We start from the raw sequence: 27,160 nt of genomic DNA, 5'->3' as shown, positions 1-27,160 counted from the left end.
GAAAAAAGTAAACTTGACTTTGAGTTCGAAACTACTTGATGGCAGTATTATTGTCCTTGGTGGAATAGTGCTTATTTGGGTGGTGTTCAGGTCAACATTAAGATGTCTGTATAATGCCTACAGTCCTAATTCTTTTGCTTAAACACAGGTGTTCAGCTGAGATGCTTTAGGGTACTTGAGAAATCTGAACCAGACTGTTAGTTGTTACACACGAATGTCAGGATACGAGTGCCTTTCTGAAACAGTATCTGAAAGCGAGGTGAGGTACTGTATGGCATCTCAGATGGTGCAGGACAGCTATGTGCAGGTAAATGACTTGAGCTTTAGGTGTCAAAGCTCCTATTATAGTCATGGAGGTGTAGAAAGAGGAGAATTGTTCAGCTTACCTGAAGTAGAGACCTACATTAAGTCAGTCAACAGCACTGTAGACTCTATTGACCGTACTGGGTCACCTGTCTGCACTGGGCAGCTACTGCAGTTTGTGGCAGCCTAGCGTGCTGGACATCGGCAGGGTGTAAGGACCGAGCGCTTTCCTCTTCTAGCTGGCTAAACCAACAAATCCAGATCTGGACCGCAATCCGAGACTGGGCACAGACATAGCTGTCACGCTGCTGTGGTGTAGCACAGGCTGGGGCTGGTGTAAAGCCTCAGCTTAAAAGCAGGTCCCAAGGGAAGGGGGTGGCAAGTCCTCATTTCAAATACTTTGTGGGATCTCCAGGGGCGCTAGATGCCAATGTGTGAGCAATTGGATTTAGTCCTGAATGATTATATATCTGACAAGATTATCCACTTCACTGGCAAATATTAATAAATCTGTCAAGTTCTTCAGTCATATTTGCTTATACCTCTTTGAAGACATGGACAGGATGCTCATGAACAGACATTCTGAAAGCAGTTGTCTCCAGAACAATGATAAGTCAGCATTTTCATATATACATCATACATTAAAAATTTAAACAGTCATTACCTTGTCAACAGTATCACCTCTTCAGAATCTGTAAAGGATTGAATCTTGCAACCTCGGAGAAGCATAAATAAAGATATTTCTATACATAGAAATTGCCAGGCAGAGGCAAGGGTTCAGTTGTATCCAGTTTTGTGGATTTTGGTATACTAGTGTGTTTCAAGCTCCCTCTTGTATTCCTAAGAGATAATTTCCATTTAATATAAATAACATATTGATGTTCACTGGTAAAGGAAGTTTTGGTGTTTCCAAAGCTCTAGAGTGCAACTAAATTTAGCATAGCTGCATAGCATAACGTGTTTAGTAGTCTTATTTTTCTTATTACTGAGACTTGCAGAAACCAAGCAATAATTCTTTTGTCTCCATTACTGTACCAGCATGCCAGTGCTATCACAACTGCTCGGGTGGGTAGGCGGAGGTATTTCCTGTACAAACAGAGCTCTTGGAAATGTTCCAGCATTTAAGCTCCACTGCTTGATGAAGGAGCAGGTTAACTGCATTAATAGCAGCCAAGCAGTAATACAGTCATCAGCAAATTGAAATAACTTGAATAGTGTTTGGATGAAGTTACCTCAAAGCTTCAGAAGTGAATGGGTCTCCCATTGAATCACAGCATGGTTGAGGTTGGGACTTCTGGAGGCCATCTGGTCCAACCCCAGCGCTCAAGTAGGGCTGCCTAGAGCCAGTTGCCCAGGACCATATCTAGACACAGGCTCTATATCAGACTGCCAGCCCAGTGAGGATGTGTCAGATATTCTGGTGCACTTAAAATGGCTGTATAAGTCTATGTTTATGTGACCAAGTCACTCCCAAGGGAGTCTAAAGAGGGCAAGCTGATTAACTCTTTAGGCTTCAGCCCCCTTATCATCTTTGCAGCCCCTTACTGGACTTGTTCCAGTATATGAAAGCTTTTCTTGCATTGGGGAGCACAGAACTGGACACAGTACTCCAGTGATGGAGTCTAACAGCTGCTGAATAGAGAAGGACAATTACTTCCCTTGACCTAGCTAATTCAGCCCAACATGGAAGGCTTTATTTCCTACATGGGCTCACTGCTGACTCATAATTTGTTGTTCACCACGACTCCCAGATCCTTTTCTGCAGAGCTGCCTTCCAGCCAGTCATCCCCCAGCTTACACTGTTGCCTGTGTTTTTTCCATCCCAGAGGCAGGACTTTGCATTTGCCTTTGTTGAACTTCAGGAGGTTTATACCAGCCCATTTCCAGACTGTTTACATCTCTCTGTTCCTCCAGAATATCAACCGTTTCCCTGGTTGGATAATATGTGCAAATTTCATGGGAGAGCACTCTTATCTCATCAGCCAGATCGTTAATAAAGATATTGAACAGTATTGACCTGAGGCATGCCACTAGTAAATGGCCACAATTGACCTGACAATCCACCTCTTCACCTTATTATTTAGTCTTCCAGTCCGTATGTCACCAATTTGGCTATAAGGATTCTGTGGGAGACTGTTAAAGGCCTTGCTACAGTTGAGAAGATGTACAACATCCATTGCTGTCCTCCTATCTACACAGCCAGTCATCTCATCATGGAAGGCAATTAGATTGGCCAGGTGCAGTTTTCCCTTGCTAAATCCGTACTGGCTGATCTCAATCACCTTCTTGTCCTTCAGGTGGCAGGAACTGACTTTAAGGAGTATTCATGCCATAACCTCCCTTTCCCCCGATCTGCAATGTTGAAGATGATTGTGATACTGTGCCTTTTTACCTCTCCTGGTTGTTGTCTGAAAGATGATAGAGAGTGTTATGAAGTGGTAGGTAGCTGCCAATGGTGCTGCAAATGGAGCCCAGAACAGGTGGTACCAGGATGCTCCATCCGTCTGTCCAGGTGTTCTCCAGCCAGCCACCCCTGCCTCTACCCTGCTCCTCCTGGCCGTGGAAGCAGGTTTGACTCTTACAGTATGGTCAGAACAAATGGGTTTGATTTACTGTCCTGCTCCAGCTGCAACAAACAAAACCCTCAGCACTGGTGACATGATTTTCATACGTTGTTATCCCTTTTCCTGTTTCTTGACCCTACTTTTTGCCACCTTTGTACCTCCCTTTCTTTAACCCAGTCTTATCTCCTTATTACTTTTTCTCCATTGGTTCCAGTTTTGCTACATCCATAACTTTATTTGGTATTTCTGATGCCGTTACCTAGGCTTTATGTCGAATCACTGATAGACTTAACTCAGTGCTGTTGGCCTTGCAAGGTTCTGCTCCACAAAAAGGTCCTCAATGCTCCCCTCCCGTTAACTGTGAGGGCCAGCCATTTCTCCTGTAACTCCCTGTGAACCCCCTGCAAAATCCAGCCATTCCTCGTGGCATTATCTGTAACCTTTGTCAGCTTCTCACACTGTTATCATGCCTGACGTTTTTGATGGCACATCCAGTCCATGTCCAGATGTGTTCCATGTGCTGTTCAGTTAGCTTTGTTAGCTTATATAATATGGCTGGGGAACCCTAAGAATGCAGTCACAGAAACAGACACTCTGCCCTGGCTCCTCCCGGGGCTGTCACAGGTGGGCCGTTAGCCCCCTGGGCTGGGCATGAAGCCTGTCATCAAGAGTCAACAGGGCAGGTTCTCCAGACCATCTTTGGTCTAAGGGGGACTACGTCCTGGGGGACACGTAATGGGATGAAGTGTTTGGGGATTTTGCAAGATTTACCATGAGATGTTAAGTGAAGGAACTATATGATGGGGAAAGGGAGGGATCAAAGTGGTTTGGGGACGAACAAGCATGGGAAGGTAGAAGTATAAGGAGATAAAAGGGGTTGGTCACCTGTAAACAGGCTGCTGATCGGTACGCTCATCTAGCCATGCCCTGTGTCTCATTAGCACAGTCTCATTAAACTCAATTTCTAATGATTCTCCTGTATGAGGGGCTCTCTGCGATGTCTATATGAAGGTCTAAGTGCCAGCAACTGGGATGGGGACCATGGGTCATAGGTGCTTGTGTGTCTGTGGTGCCAGCAGCTGGAGCGAGTGAGAGTGCGTATGTCAGTGTGTGGCAAATATTAAGCCAGATTAGTGCATGAATAGGATAAATTGTGTAGGAGACAGGTATATATGTGTGTGTTTCTGTGAGTGAGAAACTGATTTCATATTAGAAATACATTTATGAATCCATCAAAGATTGAGCAGGAATTTCAATGTAAACATAGTTCTTTTAATACAGTTCACCTGCCTGCAGAGACAGCACCATTCCAGACACCATTTGAAGTCCATACTGACTTTACTGTGATGCACTGAAAATAGGTAACTTTTATATATTGAGAATTATCCTTTGATAAAAAGCAGTGCTACAATCAGGATGTATTCACTGCAGTGGTGGAATTCATAGCTGCATTTACCCCCAGGTAAGGATTTTAAGAAAAGAGTTCATTGAAGTGAACTTAAGAGAGGAAAGGGCCGAGCCAGGAATTGAGGAAAAGCATCTGTTCACTAGGAAAAGACATGATATTTCAATGGATGGTTAGTTATTTAACTGTATTCTCGTTCATCCACACTTACATATGAAACATGCTTGGAAGAAAAAAATATTGACATTATAGTCCAATGGCCATGCCTTCCCCACAGGCACAGGTCAGGTTGCACAAGTCTAGTTAATATGTCGTTTATGCAAAATGGAAGAGCTTCAGTGGGCAATGTCTGAAAGAGATTTATCTATTAATACCGGTCTGGCTTTTAAGGACACAAATATGGTGGTAGGAGAGTTGAAATGAGTTCTCTGTTTCAGACCAAGAAAAGGTGATTTAAATGCAGATGTCCACTCCTCAGGTGGATGCCCAAACAACACACAGACATGAAAGAAACTGTTTGGAAAAAATGTCAGAAATTGTTGCAATTGTTATTTCATTTTTGTGAATCTTTCTTACACTGTTCATCATTGCTACAGACTTCTGAAATACAACAGAAAATGCTGAAAGGTGCCACGTTGAAGCAGCCAGCATCAGTATGTTCTCAGAAGAAACTGGCAGCACTGATTAACATCCAGCACTATCTCTGTCAGAAGGACTATGTACAAGTTACTGAAAGCTATAAAAATGTGTTAATATATACTCCAACAGCCACTAAATAAAGTATTTTTTTTAAATCTCAAACAACATCTCATTCGTAGTATCTATATACAAGGTAAGTGAGAGGAATTGTTCTGTTAGTGTCATGTCCTCAAAAATATAGAAAGGGAAATATTTATTGATTTTTCAAAACCGTAGAATTACCATGGGTGAATTCTTAAGCCATATTTCTGACAGCTGAATGGAATAAGAACCAAAAAGGAACATGAACACAAAAAGGAAATACAGCCATGTTAGCCATTTTTCTACTTATTTATTAATTCAATAAAATGTATCACACTGAAAAATATTTAAACTTTCATGTATAGTAGAGTAAATCATCAGAAGAGAGTATCATATTACAAATGTAAAAATCAGGTCACACTCACAACAAAGAGAATTGCTCAGATATGGTTTTCTACTCACAGTAAAAGCTAGTTCTTAAAGCATGTAAAGTATTGGTTTGGAAAAACTCTCATTTACATTTGTGAATGCTTGATTCTCAGGGCCATTAACTGGCAGAAAATAGCATTGAATTAGATATGAATTCCATCTAGGTTTTTCCTGAGAATTAATGGTATGCAACATATTACAAGCTTTAATGTCAAGCAAACACATGCAGATTCATTTAAACAGAACTATTAACATTTTCCAGGATTATACTGATTTTCAAAGTGGCCATCTTATTATCTGTATTTTACTTCCTCCATGTTTTCTCTAGTTGTTTATTCATAATGTCAGCCCCATGACTTCAGATAATTAATGATGCACAAGAAAAATCAGTAAATAATATCCTTTGCTGATTATTCATAATTACTTAAATACTGCAATAGTTGTCTAATGGGGAAATTTATCTTTGATTTAATTATAAAAGTAATTGAAATTTTGTTGGAAAAAATTCATCTCCTCTGTTTCTCTCTTCTATGATAGAACTCAGCAGAGAGAAAATAAGAGGCTCTTGATACTTATTAATATTGTTATCTAAATACTTCATTTTTAATTACTTCTTATTTTCTCAGATAATACTGAAGTTGGCTTATTTTAATTTGGATGTCTGATTGTCAAGATCCAATAACTGTTTTCCTAGTCTACACACCAGCACACTATTTCTACATGAAAGTACTAATAATAAAATTGCTGGCATGATAGTTTTCCATCATTAAATTTTTTCCAAAAAATGTCATAGAAAAGGAGTGATGTAATGATGAAAATTAGAGATCTGTATCTCCCAAATGTAGTCTTTGTAGGACAGAGGAATTATTCACTCTATACACATGTATGAAAATAGAAGAAATGTTTGCATTTTGTGGGTAATTATATGCCGAAGTGGTGACATTGATCCACCCATTACAGTGTGACAACTAGCGATGGGTTTGGACCTCTCACTTCCTAAAAAGTGGAAATGTCCCACATGTTTTTTGGTATGGTAATGATTAATTCTTTTATTATGTATTCTGATAATATTTAAAAGAACTAAATTTGGAATATTGTTTAATGCCAGTTCATATGTAGGGCTTTCTATTTGTGCATCTCCTTTCATTTTTACAAGTTTTTATCTGCTGGATGATGGCAGATCTCATGTGCAGGAAACAGAAGTGTGAACAAGCAATAAACCTTTACTAGAATGTTGTGGAAAAATCACCAGGTATATAACATAAATAAACTCAAAGAATAAATAAGCTTACAGATTGTGCGTTTGTTCAGATTTACACTCTTAAGTTTTAAAAAACTAACTCATGAAAATGTGAAAACTCTGTTTTCTTAATTTCACCTACAAAATTTCTCCCTTCTGAGTAAAATCCAGGATTTGTCAGGACTTTCTGTAGTATGGTATATAGAATATGCATAGATCTGAAGTTTTCTGGAAGAGCTTTCTACTTCAAGAAGCTGGAAATGTTAGCAGCATCTGGATTCTTTTTGTTTCTGTGGCTCTGCCATTATTTCTTCCCAAGAGATAAGCAGTATTGCTGTATCTTATTAATTACAGCCCCCAAAACAAAACAAAAAAATTCTGCATGATTTAAGTCAATATTTAAATTCTGCCAGATTTGAAAGCATCCAAGTTAGTGGAAGGTAGAGATAAAACGTACTTTATTGCTTTATAATTTTTAGGTAACTTTTCAGCCCTGGAAAGATTAGTTGATTTGCTAAGAAGTGGTAACCTTGATAAAACTACATTTTTATTTGAAATGGTAAAGAAACGTGATTATTTTTGGAACCTGACTATAACTAGTGCAAAGGACTCTACTGCTGGTAGGGCATGCAAAGGAATATTTGTGCATTTTTGATTTTCAGAGCAGTACTGCAGAACCTCTGTGCAGTTTATGTGACTGCTTTAAGGCTCAGCTTGTTAAATGTTATTGCTTCATGTGCACAGAAATGAAACTAGTGTTTTCAAATTTGCTTATAAGTTAGAGCTGGTAAAAATACAAACTTCTTAATAGGTCAAGACTTCTTTTGGAAAACACTGGAGCATGAAGATGGGGAAAACTATATATAGTGAAACAAAGTACTTCAAATAGAAAAGTATGTTGGTTTGAATATATCAACTGCAGATACTTAACACAAGAACTTTGATTGTAAATAGTCCTCCATCTGCAAACGTTAGGAGATAAATCCTGCCTTAAATTATTCCAGTGAGCCTGGATTCTGCCCAAGATCTTTTTCTATAATGTAGTCAGTAACAGAGTTCAAATATGTTCTGTAACATACTGTAGAAAGCACCTGTTTATTTTGGGGATCTCAAAACATGTTCTATACATTTATGTTGTATACATGACCTCTATATTCTACAAATGTGGGGTTTTACACATTTTCCAGTCATATATATAAGTCAAGGTAGTTCTTAGTCTACTTTTTGGCTTTAGATCTTTTTGGCATTTGGCTTTAAAATGAGAGATTATAATTATAGAGTTTAAAATCTAATACATATCTGTAAATGGTATATCAAAATACAGTTGAACAAAACTAATTTGGACTATACAATCAATCTAGTAGTGAGAATTCTTCTTTTCCTTTTACTGAATAATGCAGAATACACAAGCCCAAATTGTTTGTAACTGGAATCTGTTTAACTTACATCTTTGGTGATTTCTTTATGACTTGGTTGCTCAGAGTAGGAATCTACAGGTGTAAGCGAATGGGATGTGTTAAATATGTGAAGACACAATAGAGAGTATATGTCACAGATCTTTCAGCCTGCACTGGACTGTCTTTGTGGCACTGAATGAAAAAGTTAATAAAATTTTCATTAAGTAGATGTGCAATTTTTTTACTTCTGAATGTTGATGTCTAACTGCATGATACAAATTCAAGCACCTTAAGAACTTGCTGTACTGAAATGGGAAATTCCTTCTCTTCCTCCTGCCTTGCTTCTTGACACATGGTCTCACCTGCTTCTTTGCACAGGCTGTGAAAATCATCCAATTCTGTACTTGCCTGATTCAGCTTTCTAAAGCGACAGAGAAATAACCAGCAAAAGTATAAATGTATTTTCCTCGCGTTAGTGAATCAAATAATTTTACCATGTGAGAGGAAAAGTTCCAGAGCTCAAGGCAAATGAGGACCTTGTTGCCAGGAATAGAGGGATAACAAGTCACTTTTTTTTTGTAGCAACAAGGTGTTAGAGCAGCTCAACCCTATATCTAACATTACCCTTGGCACAGCTGATGGAGCTTGCCTGATCATCAGTTTTGAGCTATGTGAGTACCCATAACTGGAGAGCGCATGAGCCAATACTCTAATGCTCTATGCTACTCTAATGAATTATCTTTGCCAGTTGCTTGAAGGGGTTCCTTCCAGAACACAGCTGTTAAAGGGAATGCTGTTCTTTATCAGTATTGCTCGTCACTATTTTATTTGTCATTATCACCGTAGTACAGGTGTATATTTGTGGATTGTGTTAAACAACATAGTTAACATCTGGCACGACCCATCTATTCTCTTGCTTACTGTTTCACAAAGGGACATTGTGCATTTAGTAGAGCTTGTGGTTTTGCTAGGATTTCAGGGTGAGAGTGAGAGCATCAACTTTGACGTTTAAGGCAGAAGTCTGGATAAATGTAGGCATCTGTGTCCCAGAGAGAGATTTGAATTGGCAGGTTTCCAGCAACACGTACCATTGACAGAGTTTAAATTCATTCAGTACCGAAGTAAAAGTACTTCATTCATTGCAGAAGCACTCTTTGTCTAAGCATATAAACAGAAACTAGGTACTTAAGCAGTCATGATTCAATCCGAGAGTTGTGCTCCTTGGGGAAAAGTAAACAAACCATTCTTCTCAAGGGTTAACTTCTTCCTTGGCAGAGTTTATCTGGTTTGTGCCTGATTTGCCTTTTTTTAAATGGTTGATTTTGCATTAATCTGTGCATCAGAACTGTCAAACACGTGATCTGTAAAGCTGTAAGAACTGTGAAGCTATAAATGAAAGGATATCATATGTATGAGAAAACATGTACCTCCATCAATATATTATAAAATAAGTTAAACATCTATCTGAAGAAATTCATACACATTGTTTATGTTTGTATACAGATGTATGCTTACTGCAAATATTTCAAAATTCTCTTTTTCTAAAAATACTTTTTCATGGTGCTTTATATACATAAATATGGTAACTTCATATTGAGATTGATTGCCCTCTACTCTTTTCAAACAGGCACATGGGACAATCTAATCAAGCTCTGAGATAATTTAACAAAGTTAGAAAGGACAGTGACTGGTGCCAGAGAGCTATCAATAATATGATTCAGATTTGTCTAAATCCTCTTGGACTTTGGCTCTTCATGTGCCACATTGCCACAACTTTTCTGACAGAGTGTTTATAACTTGTAGAAGTGATTTTTCTGCTCTGGTGAACTTAGCCATTCCTTCCATCATTTGGGTTAAGACTACATTCCTGAGCAATGCTCTGTCTCTTATCAAATCCAAGACTTCTCCTTGTAGGGATATCTGCAAGGTAGGTTGGCTGCTGTCTTGAGGTTTTCCTGTGCATTTTCGTTTAATTGTCAAGTACAGCACCCTTTTGTAGAGTCCTTTATCAATGCTTAAACCAAGTTCTTACACTCTGCAGAAGACTAATTTGATTCAACACTTTCAATGAGTTAGTTATCCCATTATTCTCCAGGGAGAGAACAATGTACCATTGTTGCCTCAATCCCCTGAAAATTTACAGTGTTCTCTTACCTTCAGTCACTGCAAGCTCTTCAAGAACAGCATGAACCTATTAGAAGCTGGCAGTACTGACAGTAGCACTGTGCTTTGTGTTTGAGGACCTTGGCATAGCCTTTAGCACCAAAACAAGCATTCTGAGTTCTTGCTCAAGATGTGAAAGCCATCTTCTCTGTGCTTTCCATTCCATCTTTCTGCATCAGCACATGTTCAGTGAAAAGTTGTCAGCTCTGTTACTTCAGACAAGTAGGTGTTCAGCATCATATCCTGAAGTTGCACAATTCAGTTTGAGCCTCTGTTCTCCTGCAGTCCTTCTTCTTGAATTTCTCAGGGCAGGAAGGGGATTCCAGTTTGAATTTGCTTCTGCTGCAGGTGAACGTCTTACCTGGAAATATCAAAACCCATCTAAAAATAGTTCAAGGGCAAGGTTCCTAATAGCTATTTGCTAGTATTAAAGAATAGAGGAGGCTGGGAAACCACTGAGGATTTAAGTAACTTGAACACAGTAATTCAGAAACTGTTATTAAAGTTTGTCATTGGTAATCCTCATTAGGAAGACTGGCTTACTATCTTCTTCTCTCAGTCAGGTTGACTATGTTTGTTTACCATGGGTCAGAACCATATCCAGTAGAGACCTCTGTTGCTCAATTGCTTTGCAGCATCCAGGCTTACAAAAGAGGCATCTGGACAGAGTTTCAGTTGACAAAAAAATTTGTTCTGAGTCTATTAGTAAATCAAATGGGTGGTACTCATTCTTTATTCCTGAGTCCAACTGGCAAGACACATCTAATGTCCATGTGATTAAACTCTTTCATCTCTGAACCAGAGTGTGTGCAACCCAGTTGCCTATTGAAATTGTTCCTGGCCCATATTATGCATTAAAATGTGACCAAGTATTGTCTGAGACTATGGTGGCTGACATGGGGCAAAACCACACCAGGAATTGTGCAAACAGTTTCACAATATAGACAGCAGAAGGAAATGCCAAGCCCTTAGCTCTGGTGCAGTTTATTTCTTGCCATAGAAGGAGCTTTGGGTCTGAACATAAATGTAGGAAAGTTCCCTTTGAGCCAGCTAAGCCTCTGGAGTTCTGGCTTTGACTTGGGCTTGGTGATATTGAAGATGCAGAGCATGGAGTCGGTCAGTGTACCAACTCTCCTGATCACTTCTTCAGTTGATCAGCATGAATATGTCACTTCTGCAGAAAGTCCGGAGTTTTCTTTATCAATGGCAAACATGGAGAAGGGATGTGTCAGAATGCCTTTCAAATTATCTTTGCTACCCTAGTTAATAGTCACGGTTGCCTCCTTGCCTGGTTGGAAGGTTCATCCCAGTGATCTGAAAGCTCAAATTTGTCATGCTTGGGAATATCATAAAGCCCTACGTGAAGAAAATCCATCAAACAAACATAGTAACAGATAATATCACTGCTATAATATCAATAAAAGAAGTACTGCAAGGTTCCCATCTTCTTTACCAGCAAGCTTTTAGCATCAAGTTTATCAGTGACTTAGTTGTCAAAAGCTTCAAACATAGTAATGAAAGTGCTAATTTAAAGCTGATGACCACGAAATGGGAAATGGTGGAAGAAGGGATGGACAATTGTATCCTAAGCAACGTAGCTCAAGGAAAGATGAAGAGCAAGGGCCTGAGCAGCAGGCCCAATGGATACAGCCCCAGCTGAGGCTTCTCAGTTTGGTTTTTTTTCTCATTTTCTCACAAGGTAGCAGTTTCCACAGAAGTCTGATCCAAGGTTGCAGCTCCACTATATCAGAGCTGACCCTGAACACAGGCAGCTGAACACCAGGAGGTGTGAGGACACTGTTGCAGCATCTGCTGTTGCACTCACAACCCTTGCCAAGCAGGGTTTGCCAGTAGACATTCAGCTGATCCTAGTCTGGCCAAGGACCTTCTGGTTTGAGGGTATCCAGTGAGTCCAAGAACCCTGCCCTTCCTTCCAGATCTTCTTGTACTTGTTTCAGGCCAGAATTGTGGTCCCAGGCTCTGCTGTCCCTGTTTAATGGTGTTGGTGTTGGTTGCCCTTCTGGATGAGAGCACACCTGCAACTTCTCAGCAAGAAAAATTCTGATCCTCAGTCAAAAATTGTTTTGCTGTGCATCCAAGTACACATGATCATCAACTGCTGTCATCTCAGATGCTTTTGTCCATTTGGCTGAAATACCAGGCACTGCAAATACAGTTAATTGAAGCTAAACTAGATGGGCATCTCCACCAACCAGTTGTGAATACTTAGCCATGACTTTGACATTGACAAATGGAGGCATTCAGTCTTTTTCTGCTCTTTATGTTGAGTTTCCTGAAATTGGCTGGAATTCTATTCTTTAAGATATGTTTTTGTATGTATATTCCTACATCTCTTGCTTTGAGGCCATAAGCATTTTTCCAGAAATTCTGATACTGAGAGAAACAGGTATTTGTAGGGTGTGTACCTTTCTTTTTACACCATCATGAATGACATGAGAAAGAAGAAAAGAGGGAAAATAGAGGAGGGTACCTTGTAGGTATCCCATGTGCATACTACTGAGATAAAAATTTGTCAGTCTTGAGTGAGTGAATATACGTACAGGAAAAGCACGAATGTACATATTGACAACACACTTAGAAATAGATCTAGAGTATTAATATCTAACCATTCCTTTTTTTAACATCTTTTCATTTTAAAGATAAAAGAAAATGTAGCACTTCTGAAAACTTCCATGCTTCCAAGACCTGGAGTAAGATGAAATTAGCTATAGAACAGGTATGCAAATAGTAGCAGTGTAAGGTGATTAATTTTTAGCTTGGGAAACAGTGTGATTTATGAGATATTTAGAAAAACAAATGCATAAGCACTCTGTTTACATATGGGGTAGTTAGAATTTTTAGACAAAGATGCATATTGCTTTTTATTAGTCACTATTTGAGAAACTAGGAAGTACCATATAGAATTTAATGTTACAGTAATTTAGATAAGAAGGAAGTGGCATAACAGGGTGTAAGAACAGCAGAAAAATTATTAAAGAAGTTTTGTCCTTGTTTGCAAGAGAGCCTAAATCAGCTAAAGATGTTACAGAAATACAGTTTAGTGGCTACTACAGACATATGCAATGTAGAAAATGCTCTCAGTGTACTTGCAGAAATGGCAAAAAATTAGGTAAAAAATTCTTTAGATCTTTTCATACACATTCCTTTCTGTTATAAATTGATAATAGACTTCCACTTTGCTTTTTTACCTGTTTTTTCTTCACAATGAATAGCATTTTCTTCTTAACTTGAAGCTAAAATCTTTGAAATTAAATTAATAAGCATATTAAAATTACTATATATGAATGTGTTTACTACTCTTTTCTACGTTGAGTATGGTCTAAAAGAGACAGAGTGCATGCTATTTATCTTGTACTTTTTTCTCTTTACTTAAGGTCAAGGTGAACTTTGCCAGTAAACACACTGGGTGAGATTCTGATGTCATTAATACTAAGCTTTTCCATTGATTTCAGTGGAGTTAAGCGTACCAGTATTTATAGAGCTTCATAGACTAATTTTTCTAAAGCATACAGTTTATTTGCTTATAGAAAATCACACCCATAACTCCTAAGAGTTATGAAAACTGTGGATTTCAGTAAACTGCTCTTTAGTGCAACAGTTACTTAAAAAACTTAAAGAGATTGAATTATATACTGAGTGTTCTACAGAATCCAGAGGCAAGATCAAGCTACTATGCTGTTAAAAGTAAATAAATAGCACATTATTTCTCAAGACTTACCCTTTCAGTTCTGTGTTGTGCATAAATAATTTGCATTATTCATGTTTTGCTCCTTTCCCAAGATTTTCAATATAGTCAAATCAATACTGGGAAATAGCAGTGCGAAACTACAACTAGCTGAACACTCTGGTCCTGATCCAGCAAAATATTTATCTACATGCTTCCCCTGCACGAATGTGTGTACTTAATTATTTTAATAAAACTATGTGAATGCTCAAAACTAATCATCAACCATTAAACGTATTAAAGTGAGTAATGTATTTTGCTACTTAAAGGAGCCCTTTGACCTTGATTTGTTTAGCAGTGTTTTGAATCATTAAGAGTTGAATCATCCAAATTCTTCATACTGCACTGAGGAAACATGTCACATTGACAGCACCCAGCTGTAAAAGGTTATTCCTGGAAATGGTATCTTTGCCTGTAACACCAGAGATGGTTTTCCTTTTGTATCTTCTGTGCCCAATGACAAGGTGAAAAGCTTTTACGGGTGTTTTAATTATAAGAACTTTTGATTCATATATTCCATCTAGTTTGTCAATGATATGTTGTTCTAATATAAAGATTTCATATATAAATTCTACTATATTATGAGATTCTAGGAGCCTGTCTGTAGGTATTTGGGTGCAAGGTAAAAAGGTAAAAGTGTGGGTATATGTTCCGTGTTTTTTAATGCTGTATCGGGAGTTTACTATAAATGGCAGAACTGAGGGCTATTCCACAGTCTGTTAACAACCTGTTTGGTTTTGAATTAGCTTTTTGTAACATGACAGTGCAAGATACGATATGATCACTAACCTATGAAGGGAGATTGCTGTAATTCATGTGATTTATATTTTCTTAGAAGGAAAGCATTCAAATTATGACAGTGACCCAAGCCCATGAGATACTTAAAACAGACTGCCAAGGCCAGAACTCAACTAAAACAATTAGCAGAAATAAACTGGGTGTTGTCAGAAAAAATGGAGTGCTAGTTGCTGCTCATCTCCCAGTTCATCAGTCCTTATGTACTGTTTTACTCTCCAAATGAAACATGTACTAAAGCAATAACACATAGTCCCGAGGACTTGTGCCAGCACCTGGACTCTGAAAAGCAAGTGATGTGACATGGTCCTCTTCTGTGAGTGCAATACCTGTGACCATGTCAGCCCTCATTTCCCAGCCCTGGGTAGTGTAAGCCCACCCAGTGTGGCACTTCACTTGCAAACTGGATAAGGATCCAAGGTGCGTTTTTTCCTTGAAGCTCTCTTTTTGGGGGTTTCCTAACACAATGTACACATGAATTCAATTAAAATGTCCAGATAGAAAAAAATTGTACCACAGGTCACATGTTCATTATCTTAATGTTTTCTGGGATATCCTATTTTAACTCTAAATCTGTTGTGATACCAGCTCTGAAGTGCTGTTTTAATCTCAGATTAAACTCAAGAAGCTATACTGGTGGTAAACAACTATTTTTTCTGCATCTCTTGAAGTCTTCAAACTCACCTTCAGTTACCTAAAGAATGAGAGATATGTGGAGGTGATAGAAGTTTGTCATGATGTAAGAAGTCATTCAAAGAACTTTGAATTACATCACGAGAAAAATAGTTTTAAATTTATTATTAACTGTCTTTTTTTTAACTAGGTTTTGACACTCTCTCCAGGTTATCCAAAGATTCAAGATTTTAGAAAAGGCACAAGCAGCAATCAAACCCTAAAAATGAGATATTAATACAAAATGTTTAGCTATTAGAGATGTCAGTAAACACTAGATATATAAAAATAAGTTGAGTAAAATATGTATTTTAGACTTTTTAATTAACATAAAATTAAAGTTTTCACTTTTTAAAGAACCACGTGGGATGACAGCTGTTTAAGAAAAGACTAAGATGACTCAGACATGAACACTAAAGTCTGTGTGTGTTCAACAAGGGAGAGCTTTAGGTTCACCAGCAGGGGACATTGCATTTATCATAGCTGTATTATAAAGATGATTCAATTTAAAAGACAGTGAGTACCAGACCCTCTCTCTTGCAGCCACTTATATTATTTGCTCAGGCTGAAAGCCCCCCGAAGTGGCAGTAATTTGGATTGATCAATTTTAAACATCATTTGCCTGCCTGGATGGTGCAGAAAGGTTTTAAATAAAACCAGTAAGACTGTCATATGCAGTAGTCTGTGTTAAGGACATTACAAGACCTGCCATCTCCAGCAGCCTCCAGGACCCAGGTTTTCTCTGGCTCAGCTGCTGGAGCCTGGTCTGGTGTGCCCTCAGTGGGAACACTGGGCCCTTATACCTGCTATATGATCTGCTACTTGCCATCTAGTCCAGCTTGGTTGTCCTGCACAGCCTCCTTGAATACCCTAATCCTCAACTTCATCTTCTTTTTCGTTCTTATCAGTAGCACCATCCAGGTTAGCTCTCTCCAAAGCTCAGCCTGTAGTTCCTTAATGGCCCATCAGTTATGGTCTGGAGATTTTTGGTCTTCATCATCATCTTAATTATCCCTTGTCTACCAGGTTTGTGTCTCTGTGTTTTGTTTACCCCTTTCCCTTTTTCTTGTTATCCCCTCTGAACTAAAAAGGTCCCTGATCTTGTAACTTTAATGAAGCAGATGCTCTTACATTACATGTACCCTCAACAGTCTGTATATCAAACTTCTCTAAAAATCACTTTTAGAGTAGAGTTTATGTGCGCATTATAATTTACCCACACCTCAGGTGCCTAATAAATTTATCAGGTAGCATTTTTCATGTATGTGTACATCACAGCATATACTAACGCTAGTGCTACTCAGTCACTTGCCCTTTCCATCAAACATCATCACATGAAACATCAGTAAATATGGGTTGTGTGTGCATTCTATGAGACCAACCTTAAATTTAATAAACATTTTTATCATTAAAGTGAATATACAGTCATTACCTCATGTCATTTTACATGTCCAGTGTTGAAATGTGAAGTTTTCTCACTTACTATTTTTATGTTTCTTTCTTCCTGAGCATTTCTTTTGAGTCAGATATATTTTTAGATGAACCTTCAAAGATATGCTTCTGGATACTGTGTGGTCTGACAAATTAGCCATTTCATATCATGCTTACCTTTTTACAGCTCAATGGTACTCATACTGAAACAAAGACTTCATCCTGTAGCAATAAAAAGAGGAGGAAATAGTGAAGTCATTTGTCCCTTTATCCTCATTTATTGATGATTAAGGACACTGTAGTATAATTAAGACCTGTACATTCGATTAATGCTTTGTCAGTGTTTTCAGGATAGTGTATCCATAGACTTCTTAACTTACATAACAGAAGGGTTTCTGCTCATGTTGTCCTAACTTGGTGCCAATTGAGTATAAGCTAGGAATATTTATGGGTTTATTAGTGTGTTGATCAACTCAACCTCAGATATGAAAGAGAAGGAATATAGAGACAAAATAATGAAAAAGGTAATACTTTGCATGCATTGGAAGGAATCTTCTCTTGTCCTACTAAATACATTTAAAACTATCTCTGTTGAGAAGGGGAGCATGTGATTTATATTAGCGCATACTTAACAATGTGCTTAATACTGTCCTGAATGGAGATATTGAATTGCTGCTATACAGAAGAAAGGGAACCTTGGCATTTGCACTGCAAAAATAAAACTGAGGCTTTCATTTCTAGAGACGTATAAATAAAGATATATGCAGAGCTGAACTATGTCATGCCAAAGATACATCTAGCCAGTAGCCTAGTGACAATGGCCAATAGCAGATGCTTAGGAAAGGCGTGTAAGAGCAGAGCAGACATAAAGCTGCACAGTAAACCCTCCCAATGTCTGGAAGTCAGTTTGTGCTTTAGGGCCTCCCTGAAAGATGACTATATCCTCATCTTTGTGTTCAGTAGCTCCCAATGGATCTCATCAAGTTCACCCAAATCTCCTTATTTGCTTGTACAGTCCTGGAATCTTTCCCCACCATCCATCTTATTCCTCACAACCTCCCTTATCCTTTCCATCACTCCTAAAATAATCTACTCACTCAGAAAATGCTGCTGTCATCAAAATATTTAATTCTGATGCTCTGAGAGCAAGGACAAAAAGGCTATATACTAATTAACTAAACAGTGCCAGAGCACTAATTAACTAAACAATACTAGAGCACCAATTAACTAAACAGTGCTAGAACACCAACTCAGACATTGTCCTGCTTTTTCTGTACAGTTAAATGTTAGTACAGTCTATCATAACACTGTTTTGCACCAGCCCACACTCCTCATAGCAACTTTCATGTGTAGTTTGGAAAGTTAGTATGGATGAGAGATGTTGCTCTCAAACCATGCTCCACAGACAGCGTGGATGAGACCTCTCTGGTTTTATAAAAGAGTTTTGCCATATGGACACAAACAGGGCCACCTGGGTTGGCTTTGTGGTGTGAATGACGTCCCATTTTGATTACTGGTAAAGACTTGAAGCACAGAAATTCATTTTTTGCCTACACTTGTGAGAAACCCTAAGCAGCTCTGGCTTGAGATGGTGCCTCAAAGAGGAAGAGTCCTGGACTCCAATTCCAGGACCGTTCATGGTCTGAAAAAAATTTCATAGCCCCAGGAGGGTTATGGGCCTCTGAGATTTATCAGTAGGTGAGATGTTGTGTTTTGGATGGCAGCTCTAGACTCTGGCATCTCAAGCCAAGCTTCACAATTGGAGCTCCATGGTAAAGCTGCAGTACCGAAAACTAATCAGCCTTCTCATTGCCATTAATGCTAATCTGCATGTTTTTTCTTTTCCTTCCCTTACAATTAAGGTTCTAACTCATAAATTCAAATTTTCACCCTGACAAGTGCTTGTACATGGAACAGCTTCCCAATCCCAATGCTCAAACTCCTCTCTCTCCATTCACATATGTCGCTTAGGTTCACCTTTTCCACAAACCATATATGTAGAGTCCAGACAAAAACACAGACAGTCCCTCAAGAGCTCTATGCTAAAACAATGCCTGAAGTGGAAGAATTCTGAAAACAGCTGTAATTCATCATCCTCAGTGTAATTTATTTCTCCTTTGGGCATTACAACACAGCCCAACATCAAAGCCACTCAGCTGCAGAATGATTATGATACCATGAGCATTGCTGTGGAGTACAGATTATGGACAACTACTCAAGCTAAACGGCATGATGTCCAAAAGGAGAATAAACAAACAACAGTGTTCTACAACTGAGTTATATGTAGGGAACATATAAAGTCTTTGGAAAAATAAATTAGCAATAGAAAATGAGTGAGTCTGCCAGGTCTAACAAGGATGATGAATGTAGTGAAAGTGAGTGAAGAGACTGTTTGTCTAGGAGGCCACTTGCTGACATCCTAGCCAAAACTAACTGCAACTAAAAATGATCTATGATGTAAGGGGGAAAAAAGTGTTCAATGACTTAAAGAAGGTCTCAGTGCTGAAATATCACACTGAACTTTTTATAACTTCCAGTGAAATAAAAATGATTTGTTAAAGAGGGCTGTTGGGATGATATGGAAAAGGTCCTGGTTCTACTGTGTCCATTCCATGGACAGTGGATCCCATTGGCATACCTGGGTGGATGATCCTTGCTATCCTCTCTAGTTAATTTCCTTAACTCTTCTATTTTTTACTTGACAATTGGTCTGTGGCTGCAGTTCAAGTTGAAGATGAGCTTTACTTCCCACCCGTTGATGGCCTGTGTGTTGAAGAGGATTTCCCCTGATCATGGGAACAAGTCTCTGAGTTTCTGCTAGCTATAGGCATTTCTTTTTTTCTTCCTCACTGGACATGTAAAGCGGGGCTGTATTTTACATTTAACTGGAGATCTTATACATCTGCTATGCTCCTGGATAGATGCCTTAAACCATTAAAGAGATATGAATCATGATGCTCCACAAGTATAAAATGGTTAGGGGACTGCAGTTAATGGGGATATAAAAAAGCAAAACATACTTCCCCCTAGAATAAAGTTATCCATTACAAAGGCTTCTACATTTTCTTCTGAAGTGCTCCATCAAGGCCACTGTCAAAGATGGGATGCAGATCTTGGTAATATTACCTGGTGCCTTCCCTACCTACTGCCTGTCCCAGGATGCCGGAAAGCAGCTTGGCAGAAAAGGACCTGGGGATCCTGGTGGACACCAAATCAAACGTGATCCAGCAGTGTGCCCTTGCCACAAAGAAGGCAAATGGTATCCTGAGCTGCATAAGGCAAAGCATGACCAGCAGGTCAAGGGAGGTGATCATTCCCCTCAGCACTGGAGAGGCTACACCTGGAGTACGGGGTCCAGTTCTGGGCTCCCCGGTACCAAACAGACATGAACATACTGGAGAGAGTCCAGCAAAGGGCCACAAAGATGATGAAGGGACTGGAGCACCTCTCCTATGAGGAATGTCTGAGAGAGCTGGGACAGTTCAGCCTGGAGGAGGGGAAGGTCAGGGAGGATCTAATCAATGTGCATAAATACCTGAAGGGAGGGTGCAAAGAGGATGGAGTCAGGCATCAGTGATGCCAAGTGACTGGACCAGAGGCTGTGGGCACAAACTGAAACTTAGGTGGTTCCCTCTGAACATCAGGAAACGCTTTTCTACTGTGAGGGTGCCTGAGCACTGGCAGAGCTTGTCCAGGGAGGTTGTGAAGTCTCTATCCTTGGACATATTCAAAAGCCATCTGGACCAGATCTCAGTGGCCTTGCTTGAGCATGGGAGTTGGACCAGATAACCTCCAGACCTGCAACCTCAACTATTCTGTGATTATGGGACCTTTTCCATTCCTCAGAGATAGCCCAGGTTTCTTCCAGCTACAGCATCCCCCTTGGCCATAGCCCACCTCCCTACCTACCCTCTTGCCACTGAGAGCCAGCATTTTGGGGCAGGCAGAGCAGAACTCATTCAGCAGGGAGGAGGGAGCAGAAAAGAATCCTAAAAAAGGGTCAGCATGTTCAGCCAAGGTCAGTTTAATACGTCCAGCCAAGGTTGAAACACCCTCAGTGGTTACGCTTCTCCCTGTTTGCTATTGCTCTTTTTATCTAGTTGACAAAGATCAGTTCATGTTACATGGAGTAGCAGACAGCTGGACTGATAGATAAATTTCTTACAAGGGAATACAACATGTGCATCAACGATTTCTAGTCTGAAGTGTTGGCTTCTTGAGCCTGGTTTTGCACTGCTTTGTTTTTGACTTGATCTGAGAACACTTCGAATTTATCAGGTTTTTTTCTGCTTCATGGCCCTGTGGGAACTATGCAGTGTGGAGGTGTTTGTGTAACCTTGGGCTCTACCTTGAACAGTTTGCTGCTCCCCCTTTTTTTCCACATAGAGAACATTTTTCATCAGATCAGTTTAATGAGTTATGAGTATAGATAAATTGTATTAATCACAAATTTAGACAGCTTCTTATCAGATATTTTAGTATAAAAAGAGTTCGTCTTGGGAAAAACGCTACCACTTCATTAAAGATGCTTCAGTTTCTGCTTCTTCTTAGTTGCCTGGGTAAGTTGCAATTGAAATATTTGAGCTGGGAAAGGGCGAACCTCTCAACCTCTAAGAGGTGCAAATTAGAGCATATCATTTTTCTCTCTGCAGTTACTGTGCTAGGGCAAAACCTAATGTGGACATATTTATTCTGGTGGGAAGGAGTTTTCTCTATTGCGGGAACAAGATCTCCATAAGAAAGATCTAATAGTTCTCTGAGAGAGGGGAACGGAAACCTACAACCTGAAAGAAAGGGGATTTAGGTTGGTCCACAACCACCTGGCAGTTAGGATGGGGTTGTATGGAGTACGGGAAACAAGTCAATTTATACGAAAGCTTTGCATCTTGAAGCCTGTTTATGGTATTTTTCAACCATGGAGGCTTTAAAGAGCCTCCAGGATGGAGAGCAATCACAGTGTCACCACGTGCGAGTCTCAATCACTTGATCTTTCAGACCTGCTTAGCTGGCTGCCCTGCACAGCACAAGTCTGTTGCTGGCAGTAACCCGAGATGACTGATGCTGTTTAGAAATCCACATGACAAACTGCACTCCTTTTTTTGTGTGGTTAGGCGCAATCTCTGGAAGTCCCCTAAGGGATACTCTTCAAGAGGATGTGCTGACAGGGCGAATAATTGGTGGCCATGAGGCTGACCCACACAGCTGGAAGTGGCAGGTAAAGCTGGTGTCTTATACTTGGAAGAAGCCTTATACTTGAAAAAACAGTGAGAAAATGACAGCTTCTGCTGTCCAAAGCCACACACACTGTTTCTGCAGAGGCACAGCATGGCTTGGGTGTAAAATATGTTGTCATTTGATCCAGGTATCGCTTCAGATTGCCTATCCTGACTACCCGGGGTACTACTCTCACATTTGCGGTGGAACCCTTATCACCGGCAAATGGGTCATGACTGCAGCCCATTGCTTCAGCATGTGAGTAGGATAAAAAGCATTAAAATTCTTGTTCTGCTCCTCATTTGTGCTGCAGACAGGAGCCAGACCCTTCTCACCCTCTGAGCTGTTCCTTGCACAGCTGGACATCTTACTGCACACTTAATCAAGGGAACTGGAAAACTCTGTTTGCCTTAGTCTTGATTTTACATATTAATTACTGACTTTCTGGGAGTGGAAATCAAGCTGATTGCTGATTTGCATAAGAGGAGGTGCATCTGCATAAATGTGAGCATTTTGAAGGGGTTTGCATCCTGAGAAACCTGCAGAGATGGAGAGATTGTACAAAAGGCGTGTTTCCTAGCTCACAGGCCATGTTGTACAATTTGCTCTGCATCATGTCTAACATGCACCACCTAAATGATACAACATGACACCAATAAGCGAACACTCCTCTTTAATTACTCATGCCTTTAGTGAATGTACTTACAATAAAGTGTAACATGCTGATCCTTCACACTCTGTTTGAGACAGATGCAGAGGTGCAAAATGAAGGTTCTCGTTCAAGACCAACCTCAGCACTGTTAGCTGATGCTGCACCTTCACTTGTTTTGCCAGCAAACCGCAAGCAGCATTTGCCTAGTTCATAAGACCATTTAGCTACAGTCCATTGAAAATCTGCCGGTGGAAGGTGCTTTACAAATTACTACATTGGTGGAAGGTCTCAGTGGTGCAGGAATTACACTACAAAGCTAGCTGTGGGGAGTGTTTTTTACATTTCATTTACATTACATTTACATTCATCACATATTCTGTGATTCATTTTCAGGCCAGAAGGATCAACCTACCGAGTGGTTCTGGGTGAGCATGATCTCTTGCAGGAGGATGGCACTGAGTACGCTATTGATGTGGATAGAGTCTTCATTAACGAAGGCTGGAATCCCAATAACATCGCCAATGGGTAATTATTTTGGATATCATCAGGCGGTTGAATGGTACTTAGCACCTTGTCCCACTAGCGTTTATGTGTATATTCAGTCCAGTTTCCAGTGAGGTTGGATTTGTGGGAAGCACTGGAAGATGGTGCAATGGAGATTTCCCAAATGACCTCCTCTCTTGGAGGTGTTACATGGTGTCTATGTGGATGATCTCCGTCCTGTTTTGCCCAAGATGGGGGAAGGATGGGCCTCACAGATGAATCCAGGATGTACAGCAGATTCAGGAGCTTGCCAGCAGTCACACCACTGTTTATATCTGATGAAGGAAAGCCAACAAGGAAATGCTGACAGATTGTCTTAAACCGCCCCTCAGAGGCATGCTTGTCAACTCAGGGTCCACTGAAATTCACTCTGAGGTTGGGTGCCTCCAAAGAAGTGAAGATTTTGGGGGGGTGTTAGTCTTTATCAGTCTGTACCATGACCTCTTCTCTCTTAGTTGCTCATATTTTCCTGTTGCCTGTGATAGCTATAAGGATTAATTAATGATGTTTGCAAGGTGCTACTCTATCATCATGCCAGAGGCTAGAGACCTGTATAAGTGACAAAATGTGAGTGAGGACATATGGTTTATGATAATTCAGGATTTTTGGTAAAGAGTCTTTTACCTGTACCCCATTTCAGCTATGACATTGCCCTGCTGCGCCTCAGTTCTCCTGCCTATGACAATGGGTTTGTTGAGCTGGGACTGCTTCCATCTGAAGGAGACATTTTGCCCAATGACTATCCCTGCTATATTACTGGATGGGGCGCAACTAGTGGTAAGTAAGGGTGAAGGAGGAGTGTTGAGGGTCCCTCCTGGTTTCAGAGGGACCACCATGCAGATAAGGCTGAACAAGGCAGGGTGTGGGCTTCCTTCCTCAACTGCTGGAGCTTCTGAACCAAAATCTCACCCTTTCTTTGCCAGTGGATGGCAGCGTCCCAGACAGACTGCAGGAGGTGATGATGCCAATTGTTGACCATAAGATCTGCTCCCAGGATGACTGGTGGGGATCTCAAGCAAAAGTCACTATGATCTGTGCAGGTGGAGATGGCGTGAGGGCTGGATGCAGTGTAAGATCTGTTATTATAAGAGGATTTTCAAGATCCTCTCTTTCTCTTTCCTTCCTATCTGACCTTGCTTTTCCTTCAGCTGGGACCTGGTTTTGCTATTTCTTCACCTGCAATAGCTCTGCTTCAAATCCTGGCCCCCTTGCTGCTTTGTGCTGAATATCTTCTAAACCAGACTGCACCACATTCCTCCAGGTCCCCACAGAGCAGCCAGCAGAGAGAAAACCTCCAAATCCTCAGGGTGTATCTCTTCCCTCTGATTTTGGAGGGGAGATTTGCCCTTTATTCCAGCAGCATGTCCCATTGACCAGCTCCGGGGGACTAGGTTGAGACTTTGTCAGTCCCCTCTGCCCTCATCCAAAGGATGAAGCTGCACGGTAGTCTTACCACTCCTCCAATGTTGCTGTCATGTTGCGCCCCAGACCAGGCAGTGTTCCCCACTGCTTGTCACCCCTCTCCTGCCCAGCCGCTCTGCTTACAACAGCTGAGGTTGCTGCAAGTTTTGGCTGTGTCCAACTGCACCATCTAGCCCAGGTTAGGTGGAAAAGGAAGATCCTGTGAGGTTCCCTTTATCCCAGGGACTCCAGGTGGCCCCAGGTGGTAAGGAGGTTTGGCATGTGAAGGCAGGTGATACCAGTTACCTCTGCCCATATTCCCTTCCCTACAGAGGTGGCTTCTGGTGAAAGTAAACATGCAGAGCCCTGAAAAAATAATGGACAAATATGTAACATATTTGATTATGTAAATATATGAATATAGTAAAATATAGAAATAAAACAGGTTATATAATTATACATAGTAAAATTATAGGTATGGTATAATTATAAATCTATAGATGATTAGTGTATTTTTTGGTGTGGTTTAATTACGGCAGGACCTTGTTACAAACCGGGTTCTGAGCCAAGCAAGAGCCTTTATCTTCTCATATATTTTAACTCAAATTGCTTTCTTTTTCACCACCTTAACTTCCTGGGACCCTTTGAATATACTTGTTTGCAAAGCACAAGGGGAGCAGTATTTCCCTTCTACCTGTTTCCTTGTAGCTGGAGAGTACACTGATTTTTTAACGGAGATGCTGTGCAGGTGGACCTTGCTGGGAAGGATTGCATGTGATGCAACGTGCCCTGGACCATTTGCTTACAGTCACTATATTTGCAATGGTGGTGGTAAATGAGGGTTTCAGCCCTTCCCGGGATGTGTATGTGTATATATGAGTGTGTGTCTGTGCGTGTAGACTAAGATAACAAATAGTCTGATCTTTGCAACACCTTGGTAGGTGCTGGGTAGTCTCTGCTCCCATGCTGCTGGAGAGCAGTCAGCTCTTTGCAAAGTAAGCAGCACAAATTTTTACTTTCATGTTCAGAACAGTGATTAACTAACTAGCGCTCCTTAGTCCTATCCAGTCATTCCTCAATTGCTCAGATAATTCGGCTTAATATGTTCCTCTCCTTCCTCTGATCCAGGGGGACTCTGGGGGCCCTCTCAACTGTTACAAAGATGGTCACTGGCAAGTCCATGGGATTGTCAGTTTTGGGCTAGTTCCTTACTGTAACACCTACAAGAAGCCCACAGTCTTCACACGTGTATCAGCCTACGTGGACTGGATCCGCAATGTAAGTTGCTTAGTGCCTGCGAGGTAACCTGACGCATCTTCTGTGAAGGCAAGGGAGTGCCAGAGTGATTGGAGTCTTTAATTTATTAAACTGTTAAGAGTTGAACTGGGGGATCTGGGGAGATCTAAAATCAGGATATTTGGTGCTACTTTTGGTGTACTCAAACAATTTTAAGGAAGGAGCTGCTGCCTTATAGCTGAAATGTTCTGCTGAGGACCACAGAAAAAATTCAAGCCAGGCAGGAGCTGGGCTTCATGTCCAAAAAATTACCATCCCCATTCACACAGACAGAACCTTACTCCAGGAAACCACTGAAGGAATTAGCTGGCCGATGAATGGGAAATGCAGTAGACATAAAGCATCTCTACAAGTGCAAGTCCTGCAGTGCCGCACTATGCACTTTCAGCTTTACATTTGACAATGAGCAATGAACTCTTTGCTCCCAGAAATAATGTCTGGCACAAGAAGCAGCTGTTTCCCAGGCACAGGTGGTGGTTCTGTAGAAATGCCAATGTAAACCATGCTGGAAAGAATGGTGGGGAGAGATATTTTAAATCACTGCACATAACAGGGAGGCTACTGCAGTCCATAAACCTTTCTGGGTGGGAACAGGTCATTGGAGCAGTCCCCTGTCCCAGCTGGGAACAAACCCTGCTTCAGAGCACTTACACGTGATGGAGACATGCATTATTCTGGCTCTGTACTGAATTCACTTCTCTTTTGTTTTCCAGATTATAACGGATAATGGGGGTTACTAGAGAAGGATCGACTGGTGCATGAATATGAGAAGAGCTAGAATGAAGTATCTCTGCTCATTAACCCTTCTCTCATCCCTTCTACACCTCTTTGGGCTATTGATAGAAAAATTTGGCTAAGAGTATAATAAAATATCAGTGATTACAACCTATTGCTGTGTTTGCTCGGCCTTAGGCACAGGTTCAGACCCAGTCAGCAGGGAAGGAGGCTCCAGCAAATGCTGCAGCCTGTAAAGACAATATAAACTGATGACGGTGTCCTTAACTTGGGGCTGGGCTGTGGGCAGCAAGCACAGCTCTTCAGGGCTGTCAATTTAGCACCAAACCCACCCTGCAGAAAATGACCACGATGAGATTTTTTGGCTGAGGGATTCCACAGGGATAACCCCACCAGTGGCAAAGGTGGTCAGCTTGGTGCTTGCAAGTTGGTGGGAGCAGAGCAATGGTGTGACG

General features: G+C 40.5%; 1 protein-coding gene across 1 annotated transcript; it reads left to right on the top strand.

Moving 5' to 3' along the window:
• The first annotated feature begins 214 nt into the window (after positions 1-214).
• On the top strand, positions 215-26,710 carry LOC141916810 (elastase-1-like). The gene is made up of 7 exons (XM_074809975.1): positions 215-307; positions 22,227-22,336; positions 23,124-23,255; positions 23,914-24,050; positions 24,197-24,342; positions 25,803-25,952; positions 26,684-26,710. Exons 1-7 carry the CDS (start codon positions 215-217, stop codon positions 26,708-26,710), a joined length of 795 nt encoding a protein of 264 aa, XP_074666076.1.
• Positions 26,711-27,160: the final 450 nt, after the last annotated feature.

The sequence above is a fragment of the Strix aluco genome, chromosome 1 (genome assembly GCF_031877795.1).
Source record: "Strix aluco isolate bStrAlu1 chromosome 1, bStrAlu1.hap1, whole genome shotgun sequence".
NCBI lineage: Eukaryota > Metazoa > Chordata > Aves > Strigiformes > Strigidae > Strix > Strix aluco.
This window is presented reverse-complemented; position numbering and strand designations above follow the sequence as displayed.

What these genes read in the sequence shown, in the direction of transcription:
- LOC141916810 (XM_074809975.1), top strand. Translation starts at nt 215, where the DNA reads ATGTCAGGATACGAGTGCCTTTCTGAAACAGTATCTGAAAGCGAGGTG. An exon ending in TGCAGGACAGCTATGTGCAG is followed by an intron (nt 308 to 22,226) that starts GTAAATGACTTG and finishes CATTTGATCCAG; the next exon opens with GTATCGCTTCAGATTGCCTA. An exon ending in GCGTGAGGGCTGGATGCAGT is followed by an intron (nt 24,343 to 25,802) that starts GTAAGATCTGTT and finishes CCTCTGATCCAG; the next exon opens with GGGGACTCTGGGGGCCCTCT.